The sequence below is a fragment of the Rhinolophus ferrumequinum genome, chromosome 8, assembly GCF_004115265.2.
Source record: "Rhinolophus ferrumequinum isolate MPI-CBG mRhiFer1 chromosome 8, mRhiFer1_v1.p, whole genome shotgun sequence".
NCBI lineage: Eukaryota > Metazoa > Chordata > Mammalia > Chiroptera > Rhinolophidae > Rhinolophus > Rhinolophus ferrumequinum.
The window spans coordinates 11,230,403-11,248,714 of NC_046291.1; the positions used below are offsets into that span (position 1 = coordinate 11,230,403).

An 18,312-nucleotide genomic window follows, 5' to 3' on the forward strand; every position below is an offset into this window, starting at 1 on the left:
TATGGTAAAATCAATCTGAGTGGTTAATAAGGCCACGGAGAATCCCAATATCCATTGTTCTGATTAGTCTCGTGGGTTAAGAATAGGAAGAAAAGCAGGAAAAAAAAATAGAAGGAGGATGATGAGAGGGCAGTGCTATATGTAATACAAGATTCATCAAATGAGGCTATGACTATGCCTCAAACAAAAATCAATCATGTCTTAAGGGTCACAGACCCAGGCCACTGGCATGAATCCCAGATGCCCAGGCCTTGTGAGTTTCAGAACCTAACTGGATGTTGTGACATGACCCAGGAGACCAGAACAGCACAATGTAGAAACAAGCGAGAAAGAGAGACAGAACACTTTCCTAAAACGCTAGGTTCTAAATCTGCTTGTCTTTCTATCTGTCTGCCTATTTATATCTTTGTAACAATGTTTTTGACTGCCAAATCTTCTCTCAGAAGACGCCCTCTCCATTAATCAATGTATCTCTCATCGTCATTCGAATTCTTAGATTTTTATGGGCTGATATTTCAAAATAAAGATTCTAGCGCCTAGAATAGAGCCTGGCCCACAGTTCATATTTTGTTAATGCTCACTGAGTGAATGCAAGACTGAATGAATGCATATACATGGTTTAACCATGTACGTGTTAATTGCATCAAAAAGAGTGAAATACTTAGAAATAAACTTATTCCAGGAAGTAAAAGATATGTACACTGAACCTTACTTCTTCCATTAGTTTTACAGGCTCACTCCACTCTAACCTAGTATTCTAGGATTTAGCATGAGGCTGACCCTCCATTTCCATCAGGTTTCACATCGACCCCTTATGTGGCTGCACATTAACTTACTTGCTCTTTAATAGGAGCCCTTATCAGATGGAGACCCAGCATGCACTTCTCAGCCCTGATGACTACAGTTCCTCTGTCTAGTTGGTTTTGTTTGTGTTCCTATTTCAGGCCCTACCATTCAAGTATATGACAGACAATTCCTCAGAATGGTTTGCCATATACTATGCTTTCTTGTTATGCTTTCAAAAGCCTTAGAACGTAGGTGCCTGAAAACCTTATTCTGGTAGATTCAGTTTTGCTTCTTTGTGGATTCTATTTGAAATCAAGCAGGTGTCTTTCAGGCTTTTCTTTCCCTTCCTCAGCTCCAGACCTAGAGGTGTCTGTTAATTCGATGCCACTACAAATGTGGCTGACACGTGAGCTCACAAACCTTCAGGGTCACAAAACTCAGGTGTGGCTTCCCTCATCAGGCTCAATAGGTTCCACACACAGTCTTCTCTATTCTTAGAAGAACTTTTAAAATTCATAAAGAAAGAAAGAATGCTGAAGCCCAGGAAAACACACATTTCACACCAACACGGATTATGAGCTGGCCTCCTTAAATGTCAGCTGCTTGTGAGACTCAGTAAGTCTGCCATTGATTTCACAGGGAAGTAGGTCAGGACTGCTTTTAACTGGAGAAGTCTCATGCTGCAGGTTTCATTTAACTATAAGGAGTGACTATTAAAAATTGATGTGGAAAGCAAACCTCTGCTTAATTAGTATCTGGATAAAGACTTTACTAGGAAAGCCATGGAAGTTAATAAAAAATGAGAAAATTGACAATGAAGTATTTCAACAGTTATTTCTGTATCTATAGCCGTTCACTTATAAGAAATATTACGGATGGTCACTTCATGCCTTCCCTCCTAATGCTAGTTAATCTGTGTTTAGGAGGTGAGCATTTCTTCTGTGTCTCTGGTTACACACACGTTTTTATACAAAATTTGAGTGTTTGTTGTTGTTTTCTGAAGTTGAATTTTTCAAATGCTAACCCTAAAATAGTTGTTTTTTTGCATGTTGACTAACCACTTTAAAAGGGGAAAAGATTCTATTTGTATCTGCTTAGAAACAACACTTCACAAATCTCGTAACCGTCCTCCATCCACACACTAAATATTTTTTTTTTAATTTATTTTTAATTTATTGGGGTGACAATTGTTAGTATAATTACATAGATTTCAAGTGTGCAATTCTGTATCACATCATCCATAAGTCACACTGTGTGTTCACCACCCAGAGTCAGCTCCCCTTCCATCACCATACATTTGATCCCCCTCACCCTCATCCCCCACCCCCCAACCCCCTTACGCTCTGGTAACCACCAAATTACGTTCCCCAGATTAATTTTCAAACCCCGTGGCCTTAAAGACTTAAATGTAAGGTCTGAAACCATAAAATACCTAGAAGAAAATATAGGAAGAAACTTCTCAGACATTACCCGGAGTAAGATTTTTACTGATATACACCCTCGCTCGAGGGAACTAAGAGAAAAAATAAACATGTGGGATTATATCAAACTAAAAAGTTTTTTCACAGTAAATATTTTTTAGAGTAAGCACTTTGAGTCTTATTGGTTTCCACCTAATTCATTGGGTAATATATATTTTCGGAAGCAAAGTTTTTATTTTAAAAGAGAAATCATTTGTAACCAGAAAATAAAAATATTCATTATATTTGAAAAATACATCAACAACCCAGTTAAATAGATCTGTCTCTTTTGCTGATAAATCATCTTTTACAATCATGTTGTCATGTTGAACAACCCGTTGTACAATGATAGCGGCCTCTCTGTTCTCAGAGCTGTTCTTTACAGGGTAAGGGCAGCGTTCCTCCGTCAGGTGATGCCCCATCTCCTTCAAGGCTTAGATATCATTCAGCAATCTTACTTTTTTATTTTTAGAGGATTTTTATTAAAATAAACTAACATACAATATTATATTAGTTTCAGGTGTACACCATAGTTATTCAACAGTACCCACCTGGCACTATACAGAGTTATTACCACATTATTGAGAAGGGATTAAGAAATACAAATTGGTAGTTACAAAATAGTCATGGAATATAAAGTATAGGGAATATAATCAATAATATTGTAATAACCATGTATAATGCCAGGTGGTACTAGTCAGAGGGATCACTTCCTAAATGATATAAATATCTAGCCACCATGCTATATACTTGAAACTAATACAAAATATTATTGAATGTCAACTCTAATTTATAAATTTAAAAACAGGGAAAAGATCACTAATACTGTGATAGTGTGCTCCAGTGTCAGATGCTTGCTGGACTTACCATTCAGCAATCTTAAAACAGCCTGCCTCCTATGGGAACGGAGAATGGCTTACTTTCCCCCCCACACTTTACGCTCCTCACATCCGGTATTGAATGAGCCACTTAAGATGTCAGCTCCTTTATCCAAGCCTAACTGAAAAGAGTTGTTCAAACAATATTGAATCTCTGAAAACTTCATTCATTTTTGACCTTACTTCATTGTTAATACAATATTTATTCTTTCCACAAATATCCAAAAGTCAAACAATCACCCCTTAGAGTAGCATAGCAATTTACATTTGATAAGGTCTTTTCCTGTACATGATTTTCTTTACTTTTATACAACGATCCTGTGGGGTAAATATGAAAATAAAACAACTAGACTCAGAGAGTTTGCTTTGCCTAAAAAGCACAGCTGTTCCGAGGCATAGCCATCTCTGGACCCAAGAATATGTGACTCCCGTGTAGTTTTCCATACATATATCTCAAGTGACTCCCCAATTTACCTTCCATTATAATGAGATTGTTTTCTTAAGCTGGTCAAATACAGGAATTTTTTAAAAACAAAGCTATAAAAGTGAAGGTATACTTTATATCCTCCTATCTTCTGGAAATTAAAGAGTAAATGAGCCATACTCAGTACCAGACACAATCCAGCTCATAGTTTTTCTACCTATGATATACTATCTTAACATTCCTTCCAGAACCATTAAGTGAAAAATCTATGCTATGCTATTGTTCATGGACCCCACCTTAATTCATTTATAAAATATTTAGGTGATTGTGAGTACTTGCTTTCATTCATTTTCCTTGCTGAATGCTGTCTGGTTTCCCCAATCAGTATTAAAACTGATTTCCCTTCTGACTATGTTACATAAAAAAAATCTAAACCTCGGTTCTACATTGATATTCCTTGAAGCAGTTGTTTCCGAAATACCTTAACTAGTGTTGATCGTACCATATTGTACAAAACTCAGATTATTTTCACTATTTGGAAATCATGGTAGTTCTGTTAGATTTTGTTATTTAAAAAATGTTAGCTTTAGAAAAATCAATAAATCCAAAAATATAAATTAATTATGCAAAACAGTCATAGAGGCTATAGGCACTTGATAAGATAAAATCTTTACTTTCAAAACTTACCATTTAATTGTGAATGTTAGATACGCATTTATTCATTTTAGTTGGTTTTTGATCATTCAAGGAGCACATATTAAGTGGGTTTTGTGCCAGAAAATGTGCTAGTTGCTACAATAAAAAATGAGTCGGTATGGTGTCCTGACAATTTAGTTGGGGAGGCAAGCATTTAAACACTAATCACAGCCCCCAAAAAGAAGCAGAAGAGACAGAGCCTAAATAGGATAACTAATAAAGATGTCATATTGCATGAGAATCAAGAGAAATGTCTTTAGATGGAGTAACCAACAATGTCAGATGTTCTGTGAAGTTTAAGAGAACCAAGGCAAGGAAGAGGCCGGGGCCAGAGACCAATTAGGAAGCTGTGAGCGACTCTGCAGTGAGCAAAACAGGAAGCTAGGTTGTAGGAAATGAAGGATGGAATGGGGGACAAGAAACAGAGGCAGCAAGTTCAGCACATTCACATGAAAGGGAAACGGAGAATTATAGCTGGATGTAGAATCAGGCTGTTTTTGCTGAAACCTCAATAGACAACTTTAGTATAGTTTATATTAAATGATCATTTGCATAGCTTGGTTTAGAAGCCAAAGTGAATTCTGTAGGCTTGAGGTGAAATCATCAATCTAGCAAACGGGGGCCCCTGTGAGGCAGACTGTTTTGATTTTTTAGGTTGGAAATTTCTCTTCGACCAAACTGACAAAAAGCTTTCGTCATTTTGACATATCTCTCTTGTTAATCATTGGTAAGCTGTTAGCAACTAATCAATCAGAGAATGAAACTAGATTGTGGCTTGTAGAGGCAACTTTGATATTCAGAATGTGATAATTTAGAGCAAAGCTTCTCTTTCAGCTCTGATCATTCTGTTGGGGGCTGTAACATGTAAATTCTTTCCCAGCCTTCTATCTTGGAAATCTAGATTTCTTATTTGTGTCATGGGAACAAAGCCACATTGAAATTACCACCCTTCGCATTGTGGGTGGATCCAGGGTTGAACAATACGTGGATGCCCCTAATCTCTACTTTCTGACTCTTTCCACCTCTTGTTTTTCAATCTTTTTTTCTTTCTTGACTTAATTATATCATTTCCATCTATAACAAGGGGGAATTGATGCAAAAAATAGAAAAATGCTATGCTATTGACTGCAACTGAAACTTGACCAGAAGAAAATGTAAGGGTAAGTTTTCCCTCCATCATCAATTGTCAGAAGAATATTACCGACTTCTGGATTTGAAAATTTTCCTTTCAGGTCAGCTGTTCCGTGTATACCTGGCTAGCTAGACAGAATGGGCTTGCTTCCAAGGCTATGTTATTATTAACATTCCCTCCTCCCCTCTTAGATTCTCTGTAGCGTTTTCCCTTTTTTCATTGGAGAACAGCAATGGCACAGATTCTCTAGTTTATCGGCTATTCTACCAGGAGTGCAACATGTCATTAACCTAGCTCCCATCAGCTGTCAACAATAGTGAGTTTGCTTCAACAGAGAGACACCAGGCACCACTACGGACACTTGATTAAGTTTGGAATTGCCACCTATTTACTGAATTCTGAGAAAATGATTTTTGGTTTGACCATTAAACATGACTTTTTCAAATGTTTTATACCATAAACCCATTTTTATCTGGGAACACACACATTCAAGACCACCAGTCACATAATAACAGCATCCTGGATTTATGCAGTGCCTTTCCTCCACAAAGGTTAAATAACTTAGTTTAATGTGTTTCCATTCTCTTTACTATTTGAGTTCAATAATGAATAATGTTAATCAGAGTGGAATTCCCTCTTTAAAATGTTGCTTTCTATGATTATCTTTTAAAAATGCATCTTTCTATCTCCAAACACTGAGAAGTGATCAATTTTCACAGCAGAATCATTTGTACAGAAACAGGACAATTTGACATCTACAAAATGGTCTACATTTAAATGCTTTATGACTATATTCTTTATGTGTTTCCCCTAATAAATCTGCCTAGAATGGGATGGGCATTCTTTTAAATAGGACACTTAAGAGAGCACAAGCAATGAATTCAGCATATTTCCTTTTGGCAGAATGACCGTATTGATTTCAGTGTGGAATTTTCTAAGTCATAGGATCTGATTTTTTTTTTTTTAATTGAATGGTCAACCATTTCTCATATGGCTTTTGTTTCCTCAAGTTCAATAGCCCTCTCAAGTCACTGTGCTAATTAATTCAGTAAGTTCTATAAATACTTATCATGTACCATTCGGCCAGGTGCTACATGAAATAGAACAATCAAAAGGTATGGCTTTTGTGCTCCCTGGTCGTTTGTCTTAAAGATAAGACAAAAAATCTTTCTAAGACATATTATTACAGAAATACAAAGTGCTCTCAGAATTTGGAGGAGGGATTACTTGTAGACAACAGCATAAGGAAAACTCTATAATACGGTAGGTAGATTCTAAGCAGGGATCTAGACATTATATTTTGTTTTATGGAGTTACTGAGGGAGGCCTTCCAGCATGAGAGAACAGTGGCCAGAAAGCCTCAGAGGCAGGAAGGGGGTCATATATTTGGGGATATACAGATCATCCAGTAATTCACTGATGCCTCAAACAACAGCCAAAAGAGACTCACGGTTTCTCCTCTATTATTTTCATTTGAAAAGGTAGAAAACTGAGGCATAAAGAGATGAAGTGACTTAGCCAAAGTCTCAAAACTTTTCAGTGGTTGAGTCAAGATGCAAACCACCTCTTGTGACATGCAGCCCCTGTCCTAGATCATACGTAGAATGTAGGAAAAATGTAGGGGGTATGATATGGCTGATAGGAACCCTCTTACTTAATATTTAATTACTTACGGATGTCAGGGTGTGGAAAACATATGATATTAAATACAAATCAGAAACTGAATTTCCTGCTTGAGGTAATTCAACAGGAAGGAAACAAATCTGTCCTAGTATATTTCATGTGTGTTAAATTAAATACAACCAAGGAATCTTAGTTTTTTTCCCCCAAAAAATAGACCGTTGTAGCTTTACTTCTGAATTGAAAATGTTCCTGCATTTTATAAATCTAATGTAGAGAGGCTTCTTCTTAATGTAGAGAATCACTGATTAAATTGCTGACAAGCAATTGCACTTAAAAGATTCCGCAGCCAGAGACTATAAACACAAAGGATAAACACGTCTGCCCGCATCAATCAAAGACAGCTGCAGTCTACCCCAAGAAAGGTGAGCAATTATTTATGAAATTATGTCTTCTTCAGTGATTCTGTTTTTCAATCCTAGGAGAAACTGAATGAGCAAGAAGGCAATGTCATGGGCCCAATTAACCGAGAAGGTACACGCATTTTCAAAATTTAGGGATTTTACTTATAGTTTGTTTAACCTCATCACACTGGAAAAAAATCTATTTAGCTTTAAAAAATAATAATTAAATAGGCTAGTGTATTCTTGAAAAAAAATTATATATATAATATATAATATTATATATAAAATTATATATATGGATATATATAATTTTTTCTTTGAAGAATACACTAGCTTATTTAATTATTTTTTAAAGCTAAATCCATTTTTTTCCAGTATGATGAGGTTAAACATATATAAGTGAAATATATATATATATTTCACTTTCATTTTAGATAAGTGCCTGATTCTGTTAACTACACAATAACACAAATCTAAAAAGAAAAGAGGTGATGCTAAGATGCATTATGCACAGGACTTTTCTTAGCGTTTTTTGTTCATTTGTTTTACTAAATCAGTTTCTAGGCTAGTGATGCTGGCGGCTTCATTATCATTGGCTGGAGTTTTTGATCCATGGAATGTTTTTCCCCTTGGGGTAGCCATGGGCCATCAAGTTACTGCATAGTTATGGACAAGATGCCAGCAGTTGAGGACAAAGCCAAACATCCCTAAGGTGGAATCATCTAGTTGGTGTTGAACATCTCATAGACCAGGAAATGTGCATATATATCCTCAAGTTATGCTTAGAGGCACTGAGGTGAGCACTCAGTCTCTTTGTCCAGGTCATTTAGGTGATTCCAAGGCCCACTGGGCAGATCAAAAGCCTGGAGTATAGAAAAGCCCACAGCAGGGACTAGGATATTCCAAAGTGAATTTTGGAGGGTGCTAAAAAGGGTTTCCACCCCTTCCTAAATTTATGACAACCATTAAGTAGACCCCACCATTTAGATACTGATTCAGCTTTCTCTTATTAAACAGATATTCCTGAGAATGATAACCCTATGAGCCATTAGAGTTTTGCTGATAACTGGTACATCTTAATGGCAATAAGGAAGGGGAAAGAAGTTGGCCAAGTGTATGTAAAGTATCATGAAGACCAGAAACTGCGAAGCTAAATAAACTAGGTTCAAGACCCAGATTTATTGCCTAGTTGACTGTAGGTAAATTGTGCCTCAGTGTCTTCCATTTTGAAAACGGCAATGTTAACATCACCTGCCTGGGAGTATTGCTCTGAGGACTGGACACATTGTAATTGCTCAGAACAGCATCTGCTATCGAGTAAATGACATCACAGTAAGTACTACTATTATGCTACTAATATCATGGAAGCACTTGCAAGGAAAGGGTTGGATACTGCACTCTTTCCCCAGGTTTTCACCACTTGCTTCTTTGATGTATCCCACCCTGGGCTTAGCTGGTCCTGATATCATTTTTAAGACAAACTTGTAGGAGGCAGAGGCATTTGCCAAGAATCTCATCACTTCATTGCCCCATCAGCATTGTCAGCTCTAACTCCCGAGACGCTTGGCTCAGTCATGACAGCTAGACCTCCTCATTACTCCCATAACGCCTTCCCTCCATCTTTCCAGTGTCCCATGTGGAAGACTCCAATTCTCTTGTATTGCCTTTCACTTACAGTGTTCTCTCTACTCTCCTACATTGACTGCTGGCTCACATGACTGGGTGGGTATCTGCTCTAGATGGCACACAATTGCTCTCAGTCATGGCCCCATCTGGGGGCCCCACACTGCTCGGGCTGGCCCTCCCTGTTAAGTGACCTGGGCCCATCTACACAGACCTCTGAGGTGAGGACTGTTGCCAGCCTGCGTCTCAGCTTCTTCTGACTGTCTGACCAGCCACACCAGCTCCTGCCCAAACGGCTGTTACCAGAGGTTCTCAAACTTAATTGTTTAGGAATTCTAATATAGGAAATGGCACAGACCTGGTGCGACTAAGCTGGAGGCTCTCAGAACAATAATGGACATTATTTACAGGTCGCCCATCACATGCTCCACTGCTAACCGCTCAAGGTCTCTGGGAAAATCTGTAGGTAAAAGAGTTTTCTCTGTTTATCCATCCACTGCCTTCTCTGCAAGCTGCCAACTAATCTGTAGCTTACTTAAGACAAGGAAAACAACATATATTCACTCATTTCAAGCTATCTGTATTTTACTTTCTCTCCTCTCTCTTTCTTTTATATAATTTCTATTTTTGACTTTGTTAGCTGAAAGCAATATTATAAGTTTCTCTTGCGTACAGGTAAATGTATTGCTAATATTTAGTCATATGTCCCGCAGTTATTGGTGATAGGAAGCATAAATATCACTGGGGTTCTCATTAAACAGTCAACATCCCAGGCCTAACCCCCATAATTTCTCACTGAATGGTCAGTGATAAGGCCCAAGAAGTTCTATTTTTAACACCAAGGTGAATATGATATAGGAGGTGCTTGGACCACTTGCTTAAACTTTCAATGTCCTTTGCCTCCTGAGCTTTGAATGACTTTCTCTGGAGCCTGAGCACAGCCCCAAGGTCCTTGCCTAGGAGCATTGTCATAACCCAGGTCTGAGCTCCATTTTTCTTTTGAGTGGCAGAAGGAAGTTGGCTATGGCAGATACCAGCCTGAAACTACAGTGTGGGACTCTGAGCAGAGAGGCTACCGAGTAGCATATGGGGGGGTCTAACATGGGTCATGACCTTATTTAAGATGTTTAACAGAGCCTACAGGCCTTGGTCTCGTCAGGCCTTCTGGAATCCTCCTCATGAGACCCACTGGAATATCTCCAGGTGTTCTGTGTGTAGCTCAAGTCCCAAATGCCTTTGAAAACTCTTAAGAGTTCCAGGGGTTCCAGATCCAGCGTGCAGATCTCTGTCCAGGTGGCTACCAGTCACCATTCACACAGATGTTCTGCCCAGAGTCAGCATGCTCGCAGGTTGGTGGTCACAGGCCGAGGACTCACTATTCTCCAGAGCAAAGGAGCGATCTAGAGTTGTGGACTCTATTCTCTACCCTTCTCTTTGGCTTCTCAATTCTACAATCAGCCCTCTGTATCCACAGGTTCCCCATCCACAGATTCAAATTATGCAGAAAAAATAGGTTGTCTTGTTGCTGATATTTATACTATGCAATAAGGCCTATGATGGTTGTGTCTGTACTGAACATGTACTGACTTTTATTTTTTTTGTTATTATTCCCTAAACAAGACATTATGACAATGATTTACATAGCATTTACATTGTATTAGGTATTATAAGTAATCACGAGATGATTTAAAGTATACGGGAGGATGGGCGTAGATTATGTGTAAATACTCTGCCATTTTATATAAAGGGCTAAGCATTCTTGGATTTGGGTATCCGAGGGGGGTTCTGGAAACAATCGCCCATGGTCACCGAGGGACAACTATACCTACACATGTCCTACCCACTCTTTGTCAGTCCCTGCTTTCACAGGAATAAAAAAAAGGAAGATGAAGCCCTTAATTATTTTGTTTGCTAAATTTTACTGAAAAATAATACTTTAAATAGGAGAAAAAAATGGATAGGTTCTTCTAAAATAAATGAACATTCACTCCATGATTTTCAGGACAGCTTAGTTCTTGGAAAGTTGATATTCTTGACCATCTCAGATATGAATCCAAGAATGTCATTCAAGACTTAACAAATGGGTTAAAGTGGCCTTTGAAAGGAAAGGTCACAGAGTCCCTACATTTGAATTAAATTAGATAAGAGTACCGTCAGACAAGTTCAGGTATCTGGTTTCTTGGTCTGCAACCGATTAATGGTGTAATAATACAATGAAGAAAAGACTGAAAGGCGGCTAGGAAAGGCTGGGTAGGGGAAACAAGGCTATATACATTAATAAAACCATCCGAAAAAAGGGTGGAGACAAGAAAACCACAAGAAACAGACATAAGAATTTAAGTGAATTTAAATGATACAGCAGTAGAGAGCCAGTCAGCTCTATAACCTCCAACAGCCCCTAGGACATTCCAGTAGTATATTAATTAAGCTATAAATATTGTATCACTGCTATTACAAATGATCAGGGGTAATAAGAACCACCACTATGTGAAGCCTCCCCTGTTCAGATCACCTTGCTTGACACATGGTAGGTACACAACAATGGTCACAAGAATAACCCTGAATCATTAAGATGGCCACATTATGTTAGTATACCCTTCCCTTTTTTTCCAAATCGTGGGATAATAATAAATACAAACATATATTTTAAAGATTTCCTTCCAAAATCTTTCTTTTTTTAAAGTAAAGAGTAAGTTGGGTCAGTGGCTTCACTAGCAACACCTAATATTTTAGTCATCACTTGACCTCAAGTGACTTAAAAAAGAAGAACGAAGCATGTGTGTTTGTGTGTGCGGGGGGAGGGGTGCATGGAGGTAATTTTTTGGTTCTGTTTTGTTTGTTTGCGTGTTTGTTTTGGGTTATTGTTTCTGTGGGGTTTTTTGTTGTTGCTGTTCTTTGCTTGTTAAGAAAGTGAATGGAAAGGCGAAGGTCACATCTGATTCCCAGCTTTATTTCATCAGAGCTATAGGACCAATTTTTGTATCTCTGATGATAAGAATATCACCTCTAAGAATAAATTGTGAGGTGGTATCTCATTGTGGTTTTAATTTGCATTTTTCTGGTGATTAGTGCCATTGAGCATTTTCTCATACGTCTGTTGGCCATCTGTATGTCCTCTCTGGAGAAACATCTATTCAGGTCCTATGCTCATTTTTTAATTGGATTGTTAGTTTTCATGGTGTTGAGTTGTATGACTTCTTTATAAATTTTGGATATTAACCCCTTATCAAATATATCATTATGAATATCTTCTGTTCAGTAGGATTTGTTTTTCATTTTTTGATGGTTTCCTTTGCTGTGCAAAACTGCTTAGTGTGATGTAGTCCTATTTCTTTATTTTTTCTTTTGTGCAGCCACTGTGAAAAACATTATAGAGGTTCCACAAAAAATAAAAAAAATAGAACTACCATATGACCCACCAAATCCACTTCTGGGTAGTTATCTGAAGAAATCCAAAACACTGACTTGAAAAAATACACGCACCCCTATGTTCACTGCAGCACTGTTCACAATAGCCAAGATATGGAATCAAACTAAGTGCCCATCAATAGATGACTGGATAAAGAAGATGCAGTGCATACATATAATGGAATGTTACTCAGACATAAAAATGAATTAACCATTCACATCATGGATGGACCTGAAAGGTATTATGCAGAGTGAAATAAGTCAAACAGACAAAGACAAATACCGTATTATCTCACCTATGAAAGACAAATACCGTATTATCTCACCTATGTGTGGAATATAAAGAACAAAATAAATGAACAAACAAAATAGAAACAGACTTGTAGAGAACTAACGCTTGCCAGATGGGAGGGAGTGAGGGGGTGGTGAAAGAATTAAGAAGGACAAATTGGTAATTATGAAATAGTCAAGAGGATATAAGGCACTGCACAGGGAATATGGTCAATAATACTGTAATAACAATGTACAGTGCCAGGTGGGTACTAGACTAATCCAGGGGGATCACTTCGCAAATTACAAAAATGTCTAACCACTGTGCTGTACGCCTGAAACCAACATGAAGTAATACTGAATGTCAACCATAATTGAAACAAAAATAGTAAATTGGAGTGTTTTCAAAGGCTAAAATATGAAATTTAACAGGAGAAAATTGCGTATCTCTACTAATATTCTACTAATATTCTACTAATGTGGCATCTTGTCAAATATGATGGAGCTCTTTGGCAATGCCAACACACCGTTCTAAAAAAAAAATAACACCATCAGGTAAATGGGCCTATTTCTTTTTTCTTTCTTTGCTCCTTCTTTAGCCCCATGTGTGTCCCTTCTGTGGTTCTCTATTTGTACCTTCATATGTACGCCTGTATTTGTATTTGTGTTTGTTTACATGTCCATCCCATCCAGGTGTGCATTTCTTTTGTAGCTTTCTTGGTGCTTTAGTTTCTTTGTTAGTGTCTTCTCTTTTCTGTTTTATTTTGCTATTGTTCCCTTAAATTTTCTATTTACATCTCTCCACTTACACCTTTTCTCTCTTACTCGAGTATATTATAAAATGTAATTATATGCTTCACAATGCCTTGTGCTTTTTCATATGAACATTCATTCATGCATTTATATTAAAACTAGGCCAAACCTTTCCTTTTAAAATATTTCTTTTTAGGGGAAAAAAAGAGAGTTTCTTTTTTTCTCCCTTGCTTCTGGCTATTACTTTCTATGATCCATGGCTCTTGATTTATTAAAACAAAATTTCTCATTCATGACCTAGGTGTTCTAAAAATTCAAATCAAATAATATGTAAAATAAGATCATGTAAAAGAAGATGAAAATCATAGATAGAAAATTATCATTGGAGTCACCAAATTTACCATAAAACATATTTGTACTTCACCTACTTCTCATATAAACACAAAAATTTATAGCAATAAAATACAAATTAATCACTTCTTATATGCCTCAGATCCTCCATATCTCTGCACAAATTTAAAAACATATTGATAGTAACCAATTCAAATAAAAATTATTATATAGACTATCAAGTGTCCTCAAATATAGTTAAACAAATTATAATGTCCCCTCAAATAGGGCAAAAATATGCTCCCTAGAAGAATTAATGTGAAGCCCATACTTAGAAAATTGTAAAGTGAAATGAAATTGATTTTTAGTCTCCCAGTATTGTCTTATTTTTTCTCTTTCCTCTGCCCAATCCCTGTCAAGAATTGTAAGCTTTTAATATATAAAATTATTAAATAAGGTGTACCTTTCATAGATTATTAAAAATAAGTGTTGAAGGCATACATTTTATTCGTCATATACTTTTAATTTAAAACAGAAAGATTATATGTGCTTTAAATGAATACCAGAAAATTATAAAAACTGACATTTCCAGTAAAGCCAGAGGGTTATGGAGACTAGAAATATCAGTCTTATTTTTATTTCCGAAATATAAAAAAATACCACTTGAGATTCAGGAATCACGAATGTTACACTACTTCATGTTACACTACTAATTCTGTCCCTGTGGTATCCGCAGGCGTCTACAAATCCTATCTGGCAAGAGTTGTATCACTGAGAGCACTGTAACAGTAATTATAGGTTAACTCTCAATTATCAACAATTGTGGATCTGCTTTTTGGATTACAGAAAGAGTCTGAGGGCCCCTGTAATTTTGTTAGCATCTGAACGTGTCTTCCTATTTTCTTCCAAGGTCAAAAGTAAATAGCATTAGATTATTCATTTATAACTGCATTTTTCCTCCCTTTTATCTATGTAAAGTAAAATACCGAGGGTAATGTAACTCAGGGCATGCCCTTTCTCTAAAAGTTGATACATGGTTAACAGCACAGGAGCAGGGATTCAGTCCTTGGATCCTTAAAAGCTATAAGGAGTCTGCATACTTTTCCATGTACAAGCCTTGTTTTAGAAGTTCACAAAGCTCATTTTGGAGTCGAATGGGGAAGTCTGTGATATATAGCACATAGACTGATTCTAACAGATGGGTTTTTCCTGAAATAACTTCATTAGTTAATCATTTCTTTTACATATACTTTCTCTAGTTAATTGGTATAGCTGCCAGCTGGAGCTGTTAAAGATCCTCCAAAGAAAATGGTAGGTAAAGAGAAAATTCAATAATTTCCCCAATTCTAGGATGAAACTTCTATTAATTTCATGATTACGTATTTGAAAGTAGATTTTTTTTCCTTTCAAATATTTTTTTCCATCTTATTCCAGAAACCTTATGTTATCTGTGTTTAAACCAACTCAGTCGTCTAGAAGAAAGTTTAAATTTTAATCAATATAAATCAGGGTTTGCCAAACTTGACACTATTGACATCATGGACTAGATAATCCTTTTTTTTTCTTTTTTCTTTCTGGTGGGTAGTCCTGTGCACCACAGGCTGTTAATCAGCATCCCTGGCCTCTAGTCACTGGATGTCAGTAGCACCTCCAGTTGTGACAACAAAAATTGTCTCTAGACATTTGCCAAAGGTCCCTGGGGGCAAAAATCGCCCCAGCTGAGAACCACTATTCTACCATTCTAGAAATAGGTTGTTCCTAATTTTCAGTTCAATTTTTAGAATTTAAAAAATAGTTTAATCTATGCATTTCTGTGTGTATTTAACTACAGACATGTCCAATATATTACAAATCATTGCCTTTTAGTCAGGTAAATAGATGTTTTGGAGGGGATTATGTAAACAGCTCATGCTTTCATTAATCTCTCTGCAGAAAGAGAAAAACAGGCAAGATAAGTGTCTTATAACTACCAATGACTATTAATTATCTAAGGAATGTCATCATCCTCTTCATCATAAAAAATATTAAGGGTATTTTGACCTTTAAGAAAAGTCCTGAGTGTGACTGTATGAACAGAGAACAAAATTCCGGGGTGGGATCATTTGAGATGTAAATGATTAATGATCAGCTTAGGTGCCCGAGGCATTTTCTAAAAGGGAAAGTCGTGTAATTCAATGAAATGGACATTGAGAAAACTGGAATCTGTTTTGACTTTACTGTATATACTTACGGAGTGATCTGGGGCTCACAAAACGATTAGCCATTGAGATGAAGATGTTTACTGCTCTTTGAAATTCAGTGGTAAATATAATGTTCACTACCCATATATCACATAGTGATTTTCCCCTAATTTATATATCCATGGATCTAGGAAGAGTGCCATAGGAATGCTATGCTAATTACTGTGGCTTTGAAAAGGAAAACAATGAGCTTATTCTAAGTTAGAATGAAGGTGAGACTATAACAACATAAAGTATGCAGAGAGAATCACTCATTGTGGTAAAAAAAAATAAAAACTATTAAATTCCACCCAAATTGCTATCTTTCTAACAAAGGTTTTCGAATACAGATTTGCTCAAGCAGGCTTTTCATACAAGATAAAGAAAAATTTTAACATTTATCAACTCCATGTTTGAATATAAGTCGTCCCCAAACTAAGATAGTTACCTAAAAATTTCATAGTGATCTGTCTTCTTGGACTTTCCAGAGTAGCTGTAAGAATTTAGATTTTGCATTTTACTTTAAAAAAAAAAAAAGTCGTTCTTTTTAAATGGATCCGTTACATTGTGATGATTGTCACTTTTTATGTTTTGTTTTGTTTTGTTTTGTTTTTAACACACTCTTTTCTTCAGCATGGCAAAAGAAAAACAACCCCCTGTGAGATTTCAACTAAAAGGACTAAAGATCATGCACTACATACGTGCCTCACCGGCACACCAAGAGCTTCGTTTCATTTTGTCATGAACGAAACCGTGTGACTCACGTACAATCTGCACACTTACTCTCTGCGGGTTCTTTAGACCGGCGGCCGCTGGACGACTTCCTCAGCAGGCTTCGTCCAGAGGTAAAGAGGCTGGTGAGTTCTTCCAGAGGGCTCGTGGGCGTTCTGGACCGGGAGCCGCTCGGAGCCGACCCGTAGGTGTTCACCGAAGCACTGACCATCTTGCCCCCATCCTGTGACACTGGCCGGCTGGTCGAATGAGGCACTGATGGAGAGCTCCTCGAGAGGCTGCCTGAATGCACAGCGTCGTAGGGGGGAGGCCTTTTGAGGCTGAGGGGGGTCAGGGACCTCCCCATGCTCACAGGGGATGGGGAGGCCGAGTGACTTTTCGGGTAGCCATGGGGGGACTGCGTTCGGTACAAAGTGGAAGGCGGAGGAGGGGACGAGGAGAGCACAGAAACAGCAGAAGCAGGTCCTAGGGCTCCGCTCTGGTCCTTCTCCAGTTTAGGATGGCCGGAGGGCAGTGAGGATGGAGAGGCTCCGGCCTGCTGTTTCATGTAAGACACGTTTTCCAACACAGGAAGCTTTGTGACCTCCAATGGGGTGAGTGGAGACTCGTCAGAATTGGGGGAGCACTGCACAGGGGCTGGTGGGAACACCAGCAGTGGGGGTCTATGAGAAAGCAGGTTGGGGAAGGGCGGGGGGATGTCACAGAGCAAACCCTTTGGAGTACATGGCACTGAGGACTTGGCGAAGTCCACGTCAGGCACGGTGGGAGTAGCACACTGCGAAGAACAACTGTGATGGTCAAAGTCACATTTGGAGTCCTGGCCTAAGTCGTCAAAAATGGGGTATTTCATTTCCTCGTAGACGGCCTCGCTCTGGTCGTCATCCTCTCTCCTGAAATCTCTGAGAATGTTCCCCACCATCTCGATATACACGGGCTCCTCTTCCTCCGTGTCCCCTGCGGGGCTGCTGACCTGGGAGAGGGAGGAGTCTCGCGTGAGCGATGTCCTCCTGGGCCCGTGCTTTTTGATGTACGTTTCATCAAACGATGTGCTGAGCTGAGTGTTTGGGTTGCGTTTTGGTTTCGGGGGAGGGATCTTCTTTGAATATTCGTCACTGTGGGGTCTAGGTTTGGCCGATACTAAAAGAAGAAGAAGAAAAAAAGTAAAATTGATGAATACGATAGGAGAGTTGTCAAAAATAATTTATACTGGGGTTTACTATTGTAAACTTTTGATGGCAATGGAAGTCTGCTTTATTTCTGTTTTGGGGCTTAGACTAAAAGTCAAAGAACAACAAAAATCAAACATTTCCCATATTTAGTGACACCTGACGACAGAACAACAGTAATATTTATCTTCAAACTAATATTTATAATCCAACATTAGTAAATACATTAATACCAGTACTATTCATACCTCTGCCTTAGAATTTCTAAATAGAAACCTTCAGATGAAACATGTTGGATAAAAACAATCACAAATTTCATAAAGATTAATCTCTTTATGAAAGATCGGGGGCGGAAATCTAGAATTTCTGTTAGCGCAGATGGTCACAAATATTCCATGGGGATTGAGCCCT

General features: G+C 37.9%; 1 protein-coding gene across 1 annotated transcript in view; it reads right to left on the reverse strand.

Moving 5' to 3' along the window:
• The window catches only part of NYAP2 (neuronal tyrosine-phosphorylated phosphoinositide-3-kinase adaptor 2), a 246,869-nt gene that overhangs the window by 80,638 nt on the left and 147,919 nt on the right, over positions 1-18,312 (reverse strand). The window contains exon 5 of the mRNA XM_033111355.1: positions 16,787-17,872. Within this exon, the coding sequence (XP_032967246.1) occupies positions 16,787-17,872 (1,086 nt within the window). The remainder of the gene's footprint in view (positions 1-16,786; positions 17,873-18,312) is intronic.